This window comes from Nipponia nippon, unplaced genomic scaffold (genome assembly GCF_047370975.1).
Source record: "Nipponia nippon isolate SJK-2023a ecotype South Korea unplaced genomic scaffold, ASM4737097v1 scaffold_8, whole genome shotgun sequence".
NCBI classification, from domain to species: domain Eukaryota; kingdom Metazoa; phylum Chordata; class Aves; order Pelecaniformes; family Threskiornithidae; genus Nipponia; species Nipponia nippon.
The window spans coordinates 52793803-52807209 of record NW_028262402.1 but is presented as its reverse complement, the minus strand read 5'-3'; the positions used below and the strand labels follow the sequence as shown (position 1 = coordinate 52807209).

General features: G+C 38.3%; 1 protein-coding gene across 8 annotated transcripts in view; it reads left to right on the top strand.

Moving 5' to 3' along the window:
• The window catches only part of MAST4 (microtubule associated serine/threonine kinase family member 4), a 307392-nt gene that overhangs the window by 232162 nt on the left and 61823 nt on the right, over nucleotides 1-13407 (top strand). For 5 of the 8 annotated variants that reach the window (XM_087741355.1, XM_087741352.1, XM_087741349.1 and 2 more), the window contains 3 exons: nucleotides 6004-6073; nucleotides 9247-9267; nucleotides 10013-10091. In XM_087741355.1, coding sequence (XP_087597481.1) covers nucleotides 6004-6073; nucleotides 9247-9267; nucleotides 10013-10091 — 170 coding nt within the window. The remainder of the gene's footprint in view (nucleotides 1-6003; nucleotides 6074-9246; nucleotides 9268-10012; nucleotides 10092-13407) is intronic. The other 3 variants (XM_087741356.1, XM_087741354.1, XM_087741351.1) reach the window with 1 other exon arrangement.

Sequence of the window (13407 nt, the reverse complement as noted above, 5' to 3'; positions counted from 1 at the left end):
TCTGAGGGTTAAAAAGGGCATAAGAAAAAGACAATGTATACAGCAGATATATATAATCTCTGTTATATACATTAATTACTAACACGATACATGTAATGCCTTTTTCCTCTGTGCAGGACATGTAGCTACCTGCAGAGATAATTTGTGTTGGTGGAAGTCAGATTTTAGTTTGTAGCTGAAGTCTCCTGCTATGCCTTATGCATACATGTAAAGATGATAAAAGATTTCAAGAATAATACCAGCTTTCGCTACCTAGAGTCTTTCTTATGAAAACAGAAATACCAGATCATTTCTTTGGGTTCAAAGCTTCATCATTATTAGTAACTGTCTTAGGTTAGGTGTTTGGACATCCTTTGCCTTTATTATCTGGGCTGGAAGCTGTTAAACCTGCTGAAAGAACCTTTTAATTTTTGCATTTACTGTGGGTACATTCAGACTTGTGGGAAGCGAAAGGCTGCAGCATCAGCTTGGACAACATCTGGTGCCCTGGTCATTAATGGGGTTTTCCAGCTGACTGCCTGCTGCTGCGTAGGCAGGTCTTCTGCACCACCCAGCCTGCGAAGTGAATGATTATAATCTCAGCAAGTCAGGGCATTCAGGTGTCCCCACCTCAGTACTCACAGGAGCTTATTGCTGTGGGTGATACTAACCCCTAATGATTAATAGTCACATGTGGTGCTGTTTAATTGTATCTGCTGTAGGAACAAGATTTAGCTGTTAGGAGCAATGCTGTAAATCTTACTTGTCTGTATTTTAGTAAAATGTTTCATGTGGTGCCACTAAGACGACAGGTACTAGGACAAGAATTGCAAGATAAGTAAGAAATTATTTAACGGGGATAAGATGGGGGTTGTGCTAAAATAAGAAATATTATAAAATGGGAGCAGAGGTTATCAGTAGAGTCTCCAGGTCTTGGTTTTGTGGCCAAACCTTTTTAATCCTGTCTTAAGTGACATTGGCATAAAGTTACTGTAGCTGATGTACATTTGGAAGACATCCAGTATGAAACAGCATTGGGAAACTGTGTTGGAGTGAGTGAATGATCTCGGGGACTGGAATAAAAAAGTATGAAATCACATAGCAACATGCAGCATTTTGTGCTGGAGGACCAGTAACAGAAACGTCTACTGTAAGCTGTGGACTTATCTATTATAAGGAATTGAGGGAAGGACCTGACTGCATTTTCTGGATCAGATGATGTTTGCAAGGACCAGTCTAGTCTAGCTTTGAAAGTCAAATCTCTGAAGATGTATAAAGGAAGTAATTTTCAACTGAATTTGGGAAGATTCCATGCCACTGTGCAATGTGCTAGTTAGATTTCATCTGGAATACCATGTGCTTTTATGGTTATGTATGTTCAGATGGGATCACATGGGGAGAAAGGCTGGTAGCACAGAATGTGAGAGCTTTTTGTGTAAGACTGAAAGAATATTACTTGCTTGCCTTAGCAACAGGAAGACTGAAAAGCCTGTATATTGTCATCTAAATCAATCAAGAGGTGTTTTCTTTATAGAATGGAAGGAGAAATACATGCTGGCCATATATACCAGAACATGAGGGTTCCTGAAGAATTGTCTACTAAGTATGGCAGGGACAAATGACCTTTCCTGTTGGATTCAATAACTTTATGAATGGGATTACATGATGCAATTGCCTAAAGCAAAATTTAAGGCCAAGGAGGTCTTACCTCCACTTGTAATCCTTTTTCTAGGATTTTTCAGGTCTGTTAGAGTGCTCACTCCTAATATTCTGCTCTCACTACATTAGGACTTACTGCTTCCATCAGATAATTTAATTTGATAGATGTACTTTAGCTAGTTACATTGAACTATAGTAATGAACAAAGCTGTTTGCACCATACATTTTAGTTGTGTTAGGCTTTGAATCACACTGGAGGCATTTGTGTGTTAGCATCAAATTTAGAATTAGTTTCCCTGTATTTTTAACTTTAATCCTGTGGGTTTTGTCTGAGGTAGGCGATAATGAGTACTGGCTTACTACAGTGTATTTGAAGCAAAGAGGAATCGCTCTCGTATGCAGCTTCTGTGCTGTTCTGCTTTAGCTACAGTCTGCGTTGACTGGATTTTGCAGAAAGGAGGACCTTAATGTGTTTTCATGGTGAAACATGGGAATGCTGAAAGATGAAGGTTAAAGCACCATTCTGAATATAGTTTTTTTAAAAGAAAACTGATATTTACAGAAAGAAAAATAATACAATATTTCAATTATTGTGACTTGTGACATGCAGAATAATAGACATGGTTTTGCTAAAATAAAATTTTTTATTTAGTCTTGCTTTTGGGTAAAGTAAAACTGTTACAGCAATTTCAGAGCATCTTCTACTAGTTTAGGGACAGGAGAGGAAAGAGTAAGGGGTTAGTTACATGCAGATACAACTGACTTTAAAATTAAATCCCATTAAATCCCATTAAAACATAGCACTGCCACCATTTCAAGTAGTAGTCAGAACATGCAAAGCACCCTGGCAAAGGAACTTCAGGAGCATGCAAACCTTCCTTGCTGTAACTGGGAAAAGTTGTTTGCTGGTGTGAAGCATAATTGATCCAGGTTTTGAAATAGTTTGAGTTCCTCACCTCTGAGCGGATCTCAGGAAAGCACCTGCAGAAGTATTCAAAATTATTCTGCTGCCCAGCTGTGTGTTCTGCTCACTGGCACCATTGGTTATGGTATGAAAGTCAGACCTGTAACTGTTCGTGGATGGTTTCTTGTGTATTCACTTCGCAGTGTGGGTTTACCACCAAATAAACTGACACAGAGGAATGCATGACCCATTGTTATATCATATTACTGTGGTGCTGATGTACTGTAATTCATTTTAAAAGACCATCAAATAATGACATCAAGACTTCAAGCCAGATTTGTCTTTGATACATCAGGAATTTGGGATAACAATTAGCATTAATCTGTTATTCCCTCAGTACTAACAGAAAGTCATTGCACCTGAAACTTTATTTTGTAAGTAGACAGCTATTAAAAATACATTAATAATATACAGTGACTGTAATACATGCCTTTTTAAAAGGTATAAAACATCTTCCCTCTGTGGCAAAGACACAGGACTTCTTGAAGCTACTTACAAAACAATCACAATTTAATTAGTCTCGATATAGTTTTCTTAACAAGAGCTTCTTGCAAAATGAGCTACCCTGTGTGTAGTTATGAGGTTGAGTATTGTTTTGGTACGTTGATTGCCTACTCATTGTGTCTCCCAGAGGATGCTGGAGTTAATTACTTACCTAATGCCAGACCACCAGTCAGGTTTACTTTACCAGGTCAGAAACAGCGACAATAATCTCAGCAGCATAGAGGTACCCTAGGACTAAAACATACAACAGCCAGCAGATCCCAAAGAACAGCGGGATTTGACTAATAAGCAAGCACTGCACATATGGACAGAGAATTAACTGGCACTGGTTTTCATTTGAAAGTCTCACAGGTATTGACTTGCAGATGGGTGGATGAACGCTGTGATGGATGAAGGTCACGTATAGGACTCTGCTGCTAACCTATCTTGCTTTTCTGGAACACCACACCTTAAACCCATAATAGCACTAGCTGTTTCTTCAGTCATTTGGGGTTTGGATTTTCATTCTCTATTTCCAGGCTTGTCTGAGTTCTTAGATTTCTAGATAAAACCACAGGATTTAGTATCCAGGTATTATGTATATGGCTTTACCAGTTTTGTTATTTTAAAAGCTCGTTTGCTATTGGAAATAGTGCTTGCAAATTGATTTTCCTAATAACAGGATCTGATGCTTTTCCTGAGTAAGACTTTGACTTCAGATTTTGTCCATAAGGAAGTGATCTTTGTCGATTCTAGCGAGATAGTTAGCAGCATTATGTCTCAGCAAATCCACTGCAATACCCATAAAATTACTGCATTTTTCCACCATGTTTTTTGCTTCTTTGTGAAGTTTACACATATGTTCTGACTAAATGATGGACAGTTAGGCATGTCCTCGATGTGTGTTAAATATGTGTATATATCCATATATATCTTTAAAATAGCTATCAGAGGAAAGGAATTTGTTTACAAATCCCCATATGCTGGTTTGTCAAATTATTTCCTGTCAAAAGCTGTTTACGTCTCACCACATTAAGCCTAATTCTCTGTTTTTCTGCCAGAGGTTAAGGTAGCTCCTTTGTCTCTTTTTCCTCTTATCTAAGTCCATGACACACTCCAAATTACAGTGGATTTTTTCTAGTGCAGTAGCTAAAGTTTGGACCATGTTTGATCTGCACAGTGTTAAATTTTTTTTTTTAGCTTACCTTTATTAAATAAAGATAACAGCAAAAGAAATCCAGTTAGCTGTTAAGTTAAATGAACTGTTGCTCTCAGTAATTTGGTGTTTGCAGTTCACACAGGACAAGAATAAATTGTGTTGGTCCCCAAATAAAGATTGAAATCTATGCCACGTGTGTGGCTTCAGATTCCCTCTGCTTTCCCACCCTGCTCCACCCCCAGCTTAGGGAATGAAAATCCTTGCCCCCTTGAAATTATCGAGGCCCTTAGAAAAGTGTCTGAAGGGTAATGAAGAAGCTGGGTTCTTGAGGGGGAGGAGGGAATGTCAGAAGGACATAATTCAGCCATGATAGATAAACAGGCAAAAAAAAGTCGGGGGTACTGGCCAGCGAGAGTGGAATCCTTGTCTCTCGGGGCCATGAGAAGAGCAGCTGTGAAGATGTGATTTATGCACAGCTCAAAAAGCATCTTGCATCTGCTTCTAGCCAAAAAAAGGCAGGGGGGGTGGGGGGTGGGGGTGTTCCCTGTGTTTGCTACCTAATGGCTCCATGATTATGCTTTGTCGTATAGAATTAATGGGATCTGTTAAGGACATCACTATGACAAATGCAATGTTAATTCCAAAATTTGAGTAGAAATCAAGGCCACTTGAAGTCCTTTTAAGGACTCACGCTATTGTACTGGCCTTTTCACATGTAGGTAGTAATTTTCTCCTCAAAAAATTTAAATGTTGATTCTAACTGGGTACATAGGAGCTCTTTTAATCTGTTGCTTAATGTTGCAGTCTCATTTATGTCCAAAAATAAAATGCCACAACAAATACATTACTTCTGTTTAACGTATTGTTGATGCAGTCTGTTCCCTATTTAAGGAAAGATTGACTTTTAGATGTATGCCAGTACTACTTTAAATTGAATCTTTTTAGCTTTTGGGCTTTTTGGGGGATTTTGGTTTTTTCTTCAGTGGTCATCTTTATTTCTTCTTGAGATGCTGTGTGTCTCCTCTAGTTGTAGGTACTGAGGGGCAGAGGAGGCAGGAGCAGCGCTCAGCAGCTGCGTTCTTTCTGCACTCGTGCTGGTCAGCAGGAGGTCAGATGCTTTAGTGTGAAGAAGTAACAGACCCTAAAGTTACAACCTGTTCACAACAGGCAGTTGCTTCTTCTCATCACAGAGGGTGGTTGCCTTTCCATGTCTCAGTCTAACAGAACTAAGGCAAAAAAATTTCTTTCAGTGTGTTTTGTCTGCTTGTTTGTTTTGGAGCTAGAAAAAGAATGAACAATTAAAAAATCACAATAAGGCTCCTGTGGAAATGCTGTAGAGACTTTGTGTAAGGGCTAAATCATGCTTAACATGATTTTTCCATCTTTCAAATGTTTTGTGTGATTTTAAAAAACCACCTTGTTTCTGACATGAAAAATATGTTTCTTTCAAGCTAATATACTGGGGTTTTTAAACTTTAATTATCAAATTAATTTGAGAATTCTCAAATTAAAGGTCTAAATAGAGGGTTTTCTATGAGTTATAAGATCCAGTAACTAAAAATCAAATATAAATGAAATGTGAGTTGAAATAAGATTCTATTTCAGAGTTTATTTTCTCAGAGACTGTGAGAGAAGAAATTCTGAAATGAGTTTCTAACCTGTTTGGAGATGCTTGGGTTAGTATGTCTGAATGTTTTTTAGTGGATTCTTTTTTTTTTTTCCCCTCTAATAATTATTTTTTGTGTATCCCCCCCAACAGGAAACAGTCCTCAAGATAGCCCTAGGAATTTCTCTCCCAGTGCCTCAGCCCACTTTTCTTTTGCACGAAGGTAAGAGGTTGTTTTTAGTATGCAGCATGCATTTTGCATAGAGGAAATGTTGTTGGACCCAGATATTAAAAGATGATTGCAAATACATCTGTCCAGTCTATCACTTAGAATGACAAGTGTTATCTCACTTATGTAAACTCTCCTAAACCTCAGTTGCAACAAAGTTGTACTGGATGATTGATACAATGCAATCATACTTTTCTGAATTTAACAAAAAAAAAAAAAAAAAAAGACTTAATTGTTATGGATCTCATTCAGACACTATCTCCTTATCCATTGAGATATGGGGAAATTTTAAGCTACATCTAGGTTTTTTCTTATTTTTTTTTCTTAACAATTTAAGATGTGCATTGCTTATAAGAGCACTGTTAAAGAGGTCCTGAGTTCAGGGCCTGATTTTACTGGCAGCAGCAATATTGTTACCATACCTTTAATACCTGACCTTGACCTGTTTCACTGTCTGTACCACTGAGACAGTCAGCTCTGGCATAAGAGTGTTGTGAGGATTAATTAATGCTCATAGAATTTTTGAAGATCTAAAGTGAATTTGAAGTGATCTGTGAAGTAAATTTATTATTAAATGAACCATAACCAAAGTTGATAGCATGTCATGGGAGACTGCCTGTTTGTGCCAGTGTGGTTCCCTATCACTTAACACCTTGTCAGCCTACCTCAGATAATATGTTCATTAACTCTAAGTCTGGGAGGGTAGGCAGAGTTTATATGTTGACCCAAGAGTATGTACACAAAAAATGGAATTGGAATGCTGTGGCTTTCTTTGTCATTAAGTAGTGCCAGGCATGTAACTGCTGCATTTGCAGTGAGACAGCACTTACCACTATAGTTTTACTTCCTTTATTTTGAGAGTTCAGTAAAGTAGTACACACAAGCTCTAAAAAGTTAAGTGCAAGGAAATGGCTTAAGTCTTTTTAAAAGCTGCAAAGGGGAGCAAACTTTACTTGTGTATTCCTTTTATTTGAATCTAATTCATCTGTGACAGTAGATCTTGTCAATTTTTCTAGTAGCATATGATGTCACTTTTTTAATCAACACCTTAAAGTTGAGTATTTCTTTTGAATCTACGTCCTCTTGATAGTATCTTTAAAGAAGAAAGCTCTCTCTTCATAGATTACATTGGTTTGTGAGCATATTTTTAGAAAAATTAATCAAATCCAGAAATAGCTTATAATGGAAAAAGCAGATGTGAAAGACCGAGCATTACTTAGAAATACAGCAGGCAGGAAGTAGTTTTCCTTTCCCACCCGTAATCAACAGAAAGTTTAAATCATTATGTTTTTGCAAACCTTAAAATTAGGAGGAAGAAATGAATTTGTTTACCAGTGTTCCATTTGGATTTTGACCATTTTTAGGGCCCTGTAATAGGCTGTAAATAAAAAAAGAACGCTAACACAAGAAGTTTCTGTGATTTCAAAATATTTAACCACTTCAGTGGGATTCAAGAAACTTCTTTAGAGCAATTTTCTGTAGAAACTGATTTTGTTCTATGTTTATATTGAAAATGCTTGATGACCTTTAAGTTTAAAATGGCGTCAATGTAAAATTTTCTTATGAATTTGGTATGCGTGTTGTGGTTGTCTTCACATAACCTGTGATAGGATGCACTTTGGTAGTAAAATGACCTGTGGCTAATGAGAACAGTTCTCAGACTTCTGACTTTATGCCTTTTCTGTTATGTTTTGTGAATTTAATGATGATACAAAGGAAGAGAAGGACAGCATGTGTGTGTGTGATAGAGCAGGTTGAAGGAGCAGAGGCGAGGTGGTATAGGTGTATGGATATTCCTTTTCCTTCCTCTGCCCCCCAGTCAGTGAGAATACCAAAAAGCTGGGGAAGCATGAGGAAGGAAGGGAAAGGCAAAGGACATGGTTTGGAAGCCTCCTGTGGGAAACAAGGGCTTCCCAGCGTAGCAGTTTCTCATCAGCTGCTGGCCATGCCATGCAGCTCTGGCGGCAAAGGGAGCTGCAATGGGAAGGTGGCCTTCTGCCATGCTGCCAGCCAGTGCGCCAGGCTGGAGGCAGCCTTCCCCAGGCCCCTCAGCAACGAGCAGGAGTATTGCCTTCCCCTGCCCGCATCTGGTGGGGTGATCCATGCCTGGGAGCAGCCTGAGCCTCTGGTAGCCACTGCTTAGGCCTCTTCTGCTGGTACGTACAAGTCCAGCATCTATAAGCCCACGGGTAGGTGACAAATCCCACTTTCCAGAGCTGCTGGGAATTGGATAGGACCTCACTGTAGGGCAGGGACAAGCGGTGTATGAGAGTCCAGGGGAAAATGCTGTGGGGGCTTGCTACCCTTTTTTTTCCTTCTTCCCTTATGGATGCCTTACATTCTCCCACATTTGCTTCCCAGATAACTTTCTGTGATATCCCATCCCCACTCTCGGTGGCCCTTCTGTGTGAGAATTGCTGTGTGATGCAGAAGTATGAGTTATTCAGTAAGGAAGTACTTTCTGTCTCACAGCTGCAGAATATGTGGGTCTCACCCATGTTTAAATACCTTCCAAGTTCTTGTTCTTTCAACTGTGAACATATTTAACTTGTGCAGCTGAGCCAAAATGAAGAGAAAACTCCTTTTGGAATTGTTCATTCATCTGGAGGTAGCTCATGCATACCTGGGGGAAGAGAGAAGGGAGGAGAATTAATGAATTAAAAACAAAATTATGGAGGAGGAGGAAGTTTTTTCCAGAGTTCAGTCTTTGATACAATCAGCAGTCCCTCCAGCACATGTTCTCTTTATATTTTAACACTAATTATGTACTGTAGTTTCTTTTCTCACACTGTTATGTATTCAAAGTCCCAGAGACTTGGCTTGTAGCTTGTGGATGGATAAATGGGAGCAGGAAATAAGGCATTAGAACAGAGAGGAGCAAGGATCTTTTTAGACTGTTAGCTTGAAGGGTAAGGAAGGTGCATCAAAGAGGTTTAAGGTTCCTGATTTGGTGTAACTTCAGTTCTGCTTTATGGAATTACACTTTTTGTGTAAATCAGACTTGAGAGATGATCTTTTGTCCTAGCTGTAAAACAGAGCTTCAGTTCTCCTTTCTCCTTTCTCCTTTCCCCCACTATCATACTGTTTGTTAATAAAAACTTGTCCTGTTTTGTTATTTATGTATTATTTTGCCTTTTTTTAACATATTTGATACAATTGTACTCCAGTCACGGGCACCGAAGTGACAGGTAAATGTTACCTCCTCAAAAATCCAACCACGGCTCCCATAGCTGTTTTTTGGTTTGTCACTTTGAATGTTCAAGTTCCATGTTGTCTGTGTGTAGCTCACCTCAAGCACTGAAGAACAGATACTGGTTTTGATTATGATTTTTTTTTTTAATTATTCTGAGTAAGCATGATTTTTGCAGCAAAAATGTTTTTCCTGATTTACATATCTAACATTTAACAAGTTTGTTTTGACCTAATCATTCTTTGCAGTTATCTGACATAAGCCTGCTAGTTTGCTGGTATCCTGTACTGATGTCACTTAAGAAAGTGCTACCCTTGTATTTCAAGCAGGCTGTGGTGGTTATTCTGTGGTTCAGAGCATTGTGGTTTGCATTCGTTCACAAGTTTTTAATTTGCTTCTCATTAATTTTCATCTGATGGACCTGAGAGTTGTGAAGGCTCCCTGTAGTCCATTTCTATGTGTATTAGTGAGACACCAATTCTGTGGAGCTGTTCATTCACTTTCTGATTGTTTCATCTCATAGATTTTTAACTAGAAAAACACACTAAAAAAAATAATCTGTAAGCCTAAGTCATCCTTGCTGAGTGCCTGTTTATTGTGGTCCCCTGTGAAAGTTTACTCTTTATTAAAAACCCTGTTTGTATCATGCTTTTGGAATGCAGTTTTACACATTAATACTTCCACAGATGTTTCTGTATTAGGATACTGCAGTGTTCATTTGACTAACCTTGGTTTCACAACAGGACTGATGGTCGCCGCTGGTCTTTGGCTTCTCTCCCTTCTTCTGGCTATGGTACAAACACACCAAGCTCAACTGTTTCTGTAAGTATCCACTTCGCTGTGTTGATAGATTTCTATTGCATGCTGTATATTCTCAAAAGTACCTTGCTTCTCTTAGGAGAAGGCAATGCATGTTTTGTTACTGTTGACAGACTTTGAATTAATATGGGATGTGAAACTGCTTTGCTTCACTGAAATAGAAGAACACTTCAGGCAATGTGTGCTTTCTTAGATATTTTCTGGCAGTGAGTAGTGTTTAACTGCCCCCTTTTGATCTGTGGGACAGTAGGAGGGGAGACATACTGCCTTATTTTAACCATATGGTAGTTAGGTATCAAGTCTTTAGTGAGGCTGCCTTGACGACAAAAAGAAAGAGAAACCAGTCTATGACGTGATTCATCTGTCCTAGGTTAGACTGCTATATTAAGATGGGATGAATCACACATTTGCCTGTCTTTTTCTTTGGCAATAGTGAGATGTTAGTGCATGATAATAGCTTAGATATTTACCATTTTAGATGGCTATAATTAGAATAGAAGAATCCTTTAGGATACCTAATAAGATAAATACAAGTCTAATTTGTTAATTTTTGCTTGTTAGAGCAATCCTTATGATGTGATCTCGTATCAGCCCCCCTGCCATGCATGTACCATCTGATTCAGGCATGCACCATGGCAGTGCATGAGATCCTGCTTCAGTACTCTAGGAGGCAGGCAGTGGGAATCTGTAGTTTTGCACATCTTGCACACATCTATATGGAGAGGAAGTACTGGGTCATGTTACAGCCTGGAACTAAGCTGTCTTTTGTGATAGTCACACCTGAGAGACTGGGGAGATAAAGCTGTGGAGGAAGCCTGCTTTAGAAATAGCAAATAGTTGGCATTTTGACAGTTACATTACATCTTCTGCAGTAAAGGGCTTGGTCCTTGTAGATCCAACTATGACAATTTTTGAAGAAATTGTTTCATATCTTTAGCCTTGTTTTTTACCTTTAGGGTTGTATCATTAACGAAAGTACCGTTTTATGAATTATACATATTATGGGACACCTGATATGTGATTTTTTAAAAATGTTTCTTTTACAATTTAAGTAAGCTTTCTCTTCCCCCGAGTGTGTTCTGTTTCTCTTGTGAAATAGTTGAGTTCCACATCCTGTACACTGATGAAAAGTGACCATTTTATGTTATGATCAACTCTTATTTTATTTTTGTCCACAAAGGCTTCTGGCAAGTCAAGTCAATTCTTGCTGACTTCAAACCAGGTCGAGGGATTTAATGTATCTTAAGAACTGTTCCTCAGCAGCACTGATTTTTGACCTCTGCTTTCCTTCCTGTGTAGATCTTACTTTTGCCAAGCACATTGCTCAGTTTCACATTAATTCCCTAACCACCTTCCTTAGTGCATGTTTGTACACCTCTCGTTGGAACTAGATCAAATATGCTGTGCTCTTCACTTAAAATATATTGACGTAAAGGAGGTTATGCCAGATAATAAGTAATTGCCATAGCAACCCCATCATTGTTATAAGAAACAGGCTTGTGCTAGAAAGGAAATGAAAAGCTATGTCAGAAACATATCAAAACATAGTTTTAATTTTCAGTCCATACTCATATGCTTTTTCTCTGACATCTTCAATTTTAAAATAGTAATTCTAGTTCATATACTTCTTTCCCACTTAAGTTTATTAAATACTGTATGCATGCTGGAATGTGGAGTAGTTTTACATCATTTTTGCATTTCTTACAAAAAAATATAGCACTGTCATTTCTGGACTTCGATTTAACTTTCGTAATAGACTGTTGTTGAGTTCTCCCTTGATATTTCCTGACTAAACCACATTATATAAATATTAAAATAGATGTCTTCCGTAGCATTGAACAAAGAGTTTCTGACTTGTGGAAAGAAACCTGTTTTTTCAATACATAAGTTTGAATTTTGTTGAAGAAACCAGCAGTAGAGAATTCATGCCATACATTTCTTATAGTTAGGTTTCCGCCCTCGCCGCCCCCAAATCCTCTATGCTTGATGAGCCCTGCAAAAGCACTAGGACAACCTCTGAATTTTAAACCTAGCCACTATTTCTTTGCTTCTTAGTAGAGATGCTTTTCACGTTCTTCTTTTACCCACTGGACAATATATGTGAATCAGAAAGTGAAAACTGGAAGTGTGCCCATCTAATAGGTTTCATGTACTTTTTCAGAATCTGAAACAGCTAGCACTGTGCAACCTCCTCCTCCACATTCTTACAAATTCTTAGAGGCTATGAGAGACCACTTCACACACAATAGCCTAAGTGTGCATACAGAGCGCTCCCTTTTCAGTGCTGGATAAATAAGATTCACATTAATCCAGAGATGTATCAACTGGAGACCAGAAAGTTTTTACACATCACAATAGAGCACAACTTTGATCTTTACAAGGAACTGAAAGTCAAAGCAGGGGCAGAATGGTCTGTGGTAATTGTGATTATGCTCAGGTGAGTGTAGCTCACCATTTCTTGTTAGCCTGTTTTTTTCTTTTTTTAATATTGAAGAGATTGATGGAATTACCAATTTAATGGAAACTCATGGTTTTAGAAGTGGTACAAGTACCACATATACCAGTTCTCACAACAAAGTTGAAATTAAATGAAGATATCTCCTGGTAAGATTATTTGATCGAAAAGAAATGCTTGGTGCGTCATATTCTAGCAAAGCTGGATCAGATCTTGCCAGTTATGAGATGCAGTTGAGATGATTGTGTATCTTCTAGGAGAGCAAGCCTATAAAAATGATAAAGAGAGAGAATATTCAATTGCATATTTTTGCCAGTAGATTATATTCTTGGAAGCTTATTTGGATGGGGAAATAGGATAAGGAGATGAGGAAAGAGACTTGAGGTTACGTTAGCTGGTGTTGGCTGCAAATTTGCCTTTCTGTGTTGGAAGAGCAATTTGTGTTGTCATGATGCACTGTTGTTGTGCGTATTAAGAATATGTTAAATCTTACGTGATTTTTGGAGCAGCTATTCTAGAACGCCAGCAGAGCTAATTTTTTAACGAGTTTTGCTATGGGAATTTGGATTTGTATAGAGATCAGAATTCAGACTTCCAAGAAAACACACTCTGTGCCTGCGATGGTCCTGATAAAACAGAGAGTTGTTAGCGAAAGGAAGATTCTCACTTTAATCCTGTTGGATCTAGACTCTGTGAGACCTTATATGACGAAAAGCGCGATACAGGTTATTGTCCTCCTGATCTTCTCAGAATCCCCTGAAGCTGAAGATGTAGAGTTTGATTTTATAGAAATAGCCATCTGTGATGGTCTGTATTGGGAAATTGCCCTGTGCTAGATTATCTTTTATTTTATGGAGCGTGGCT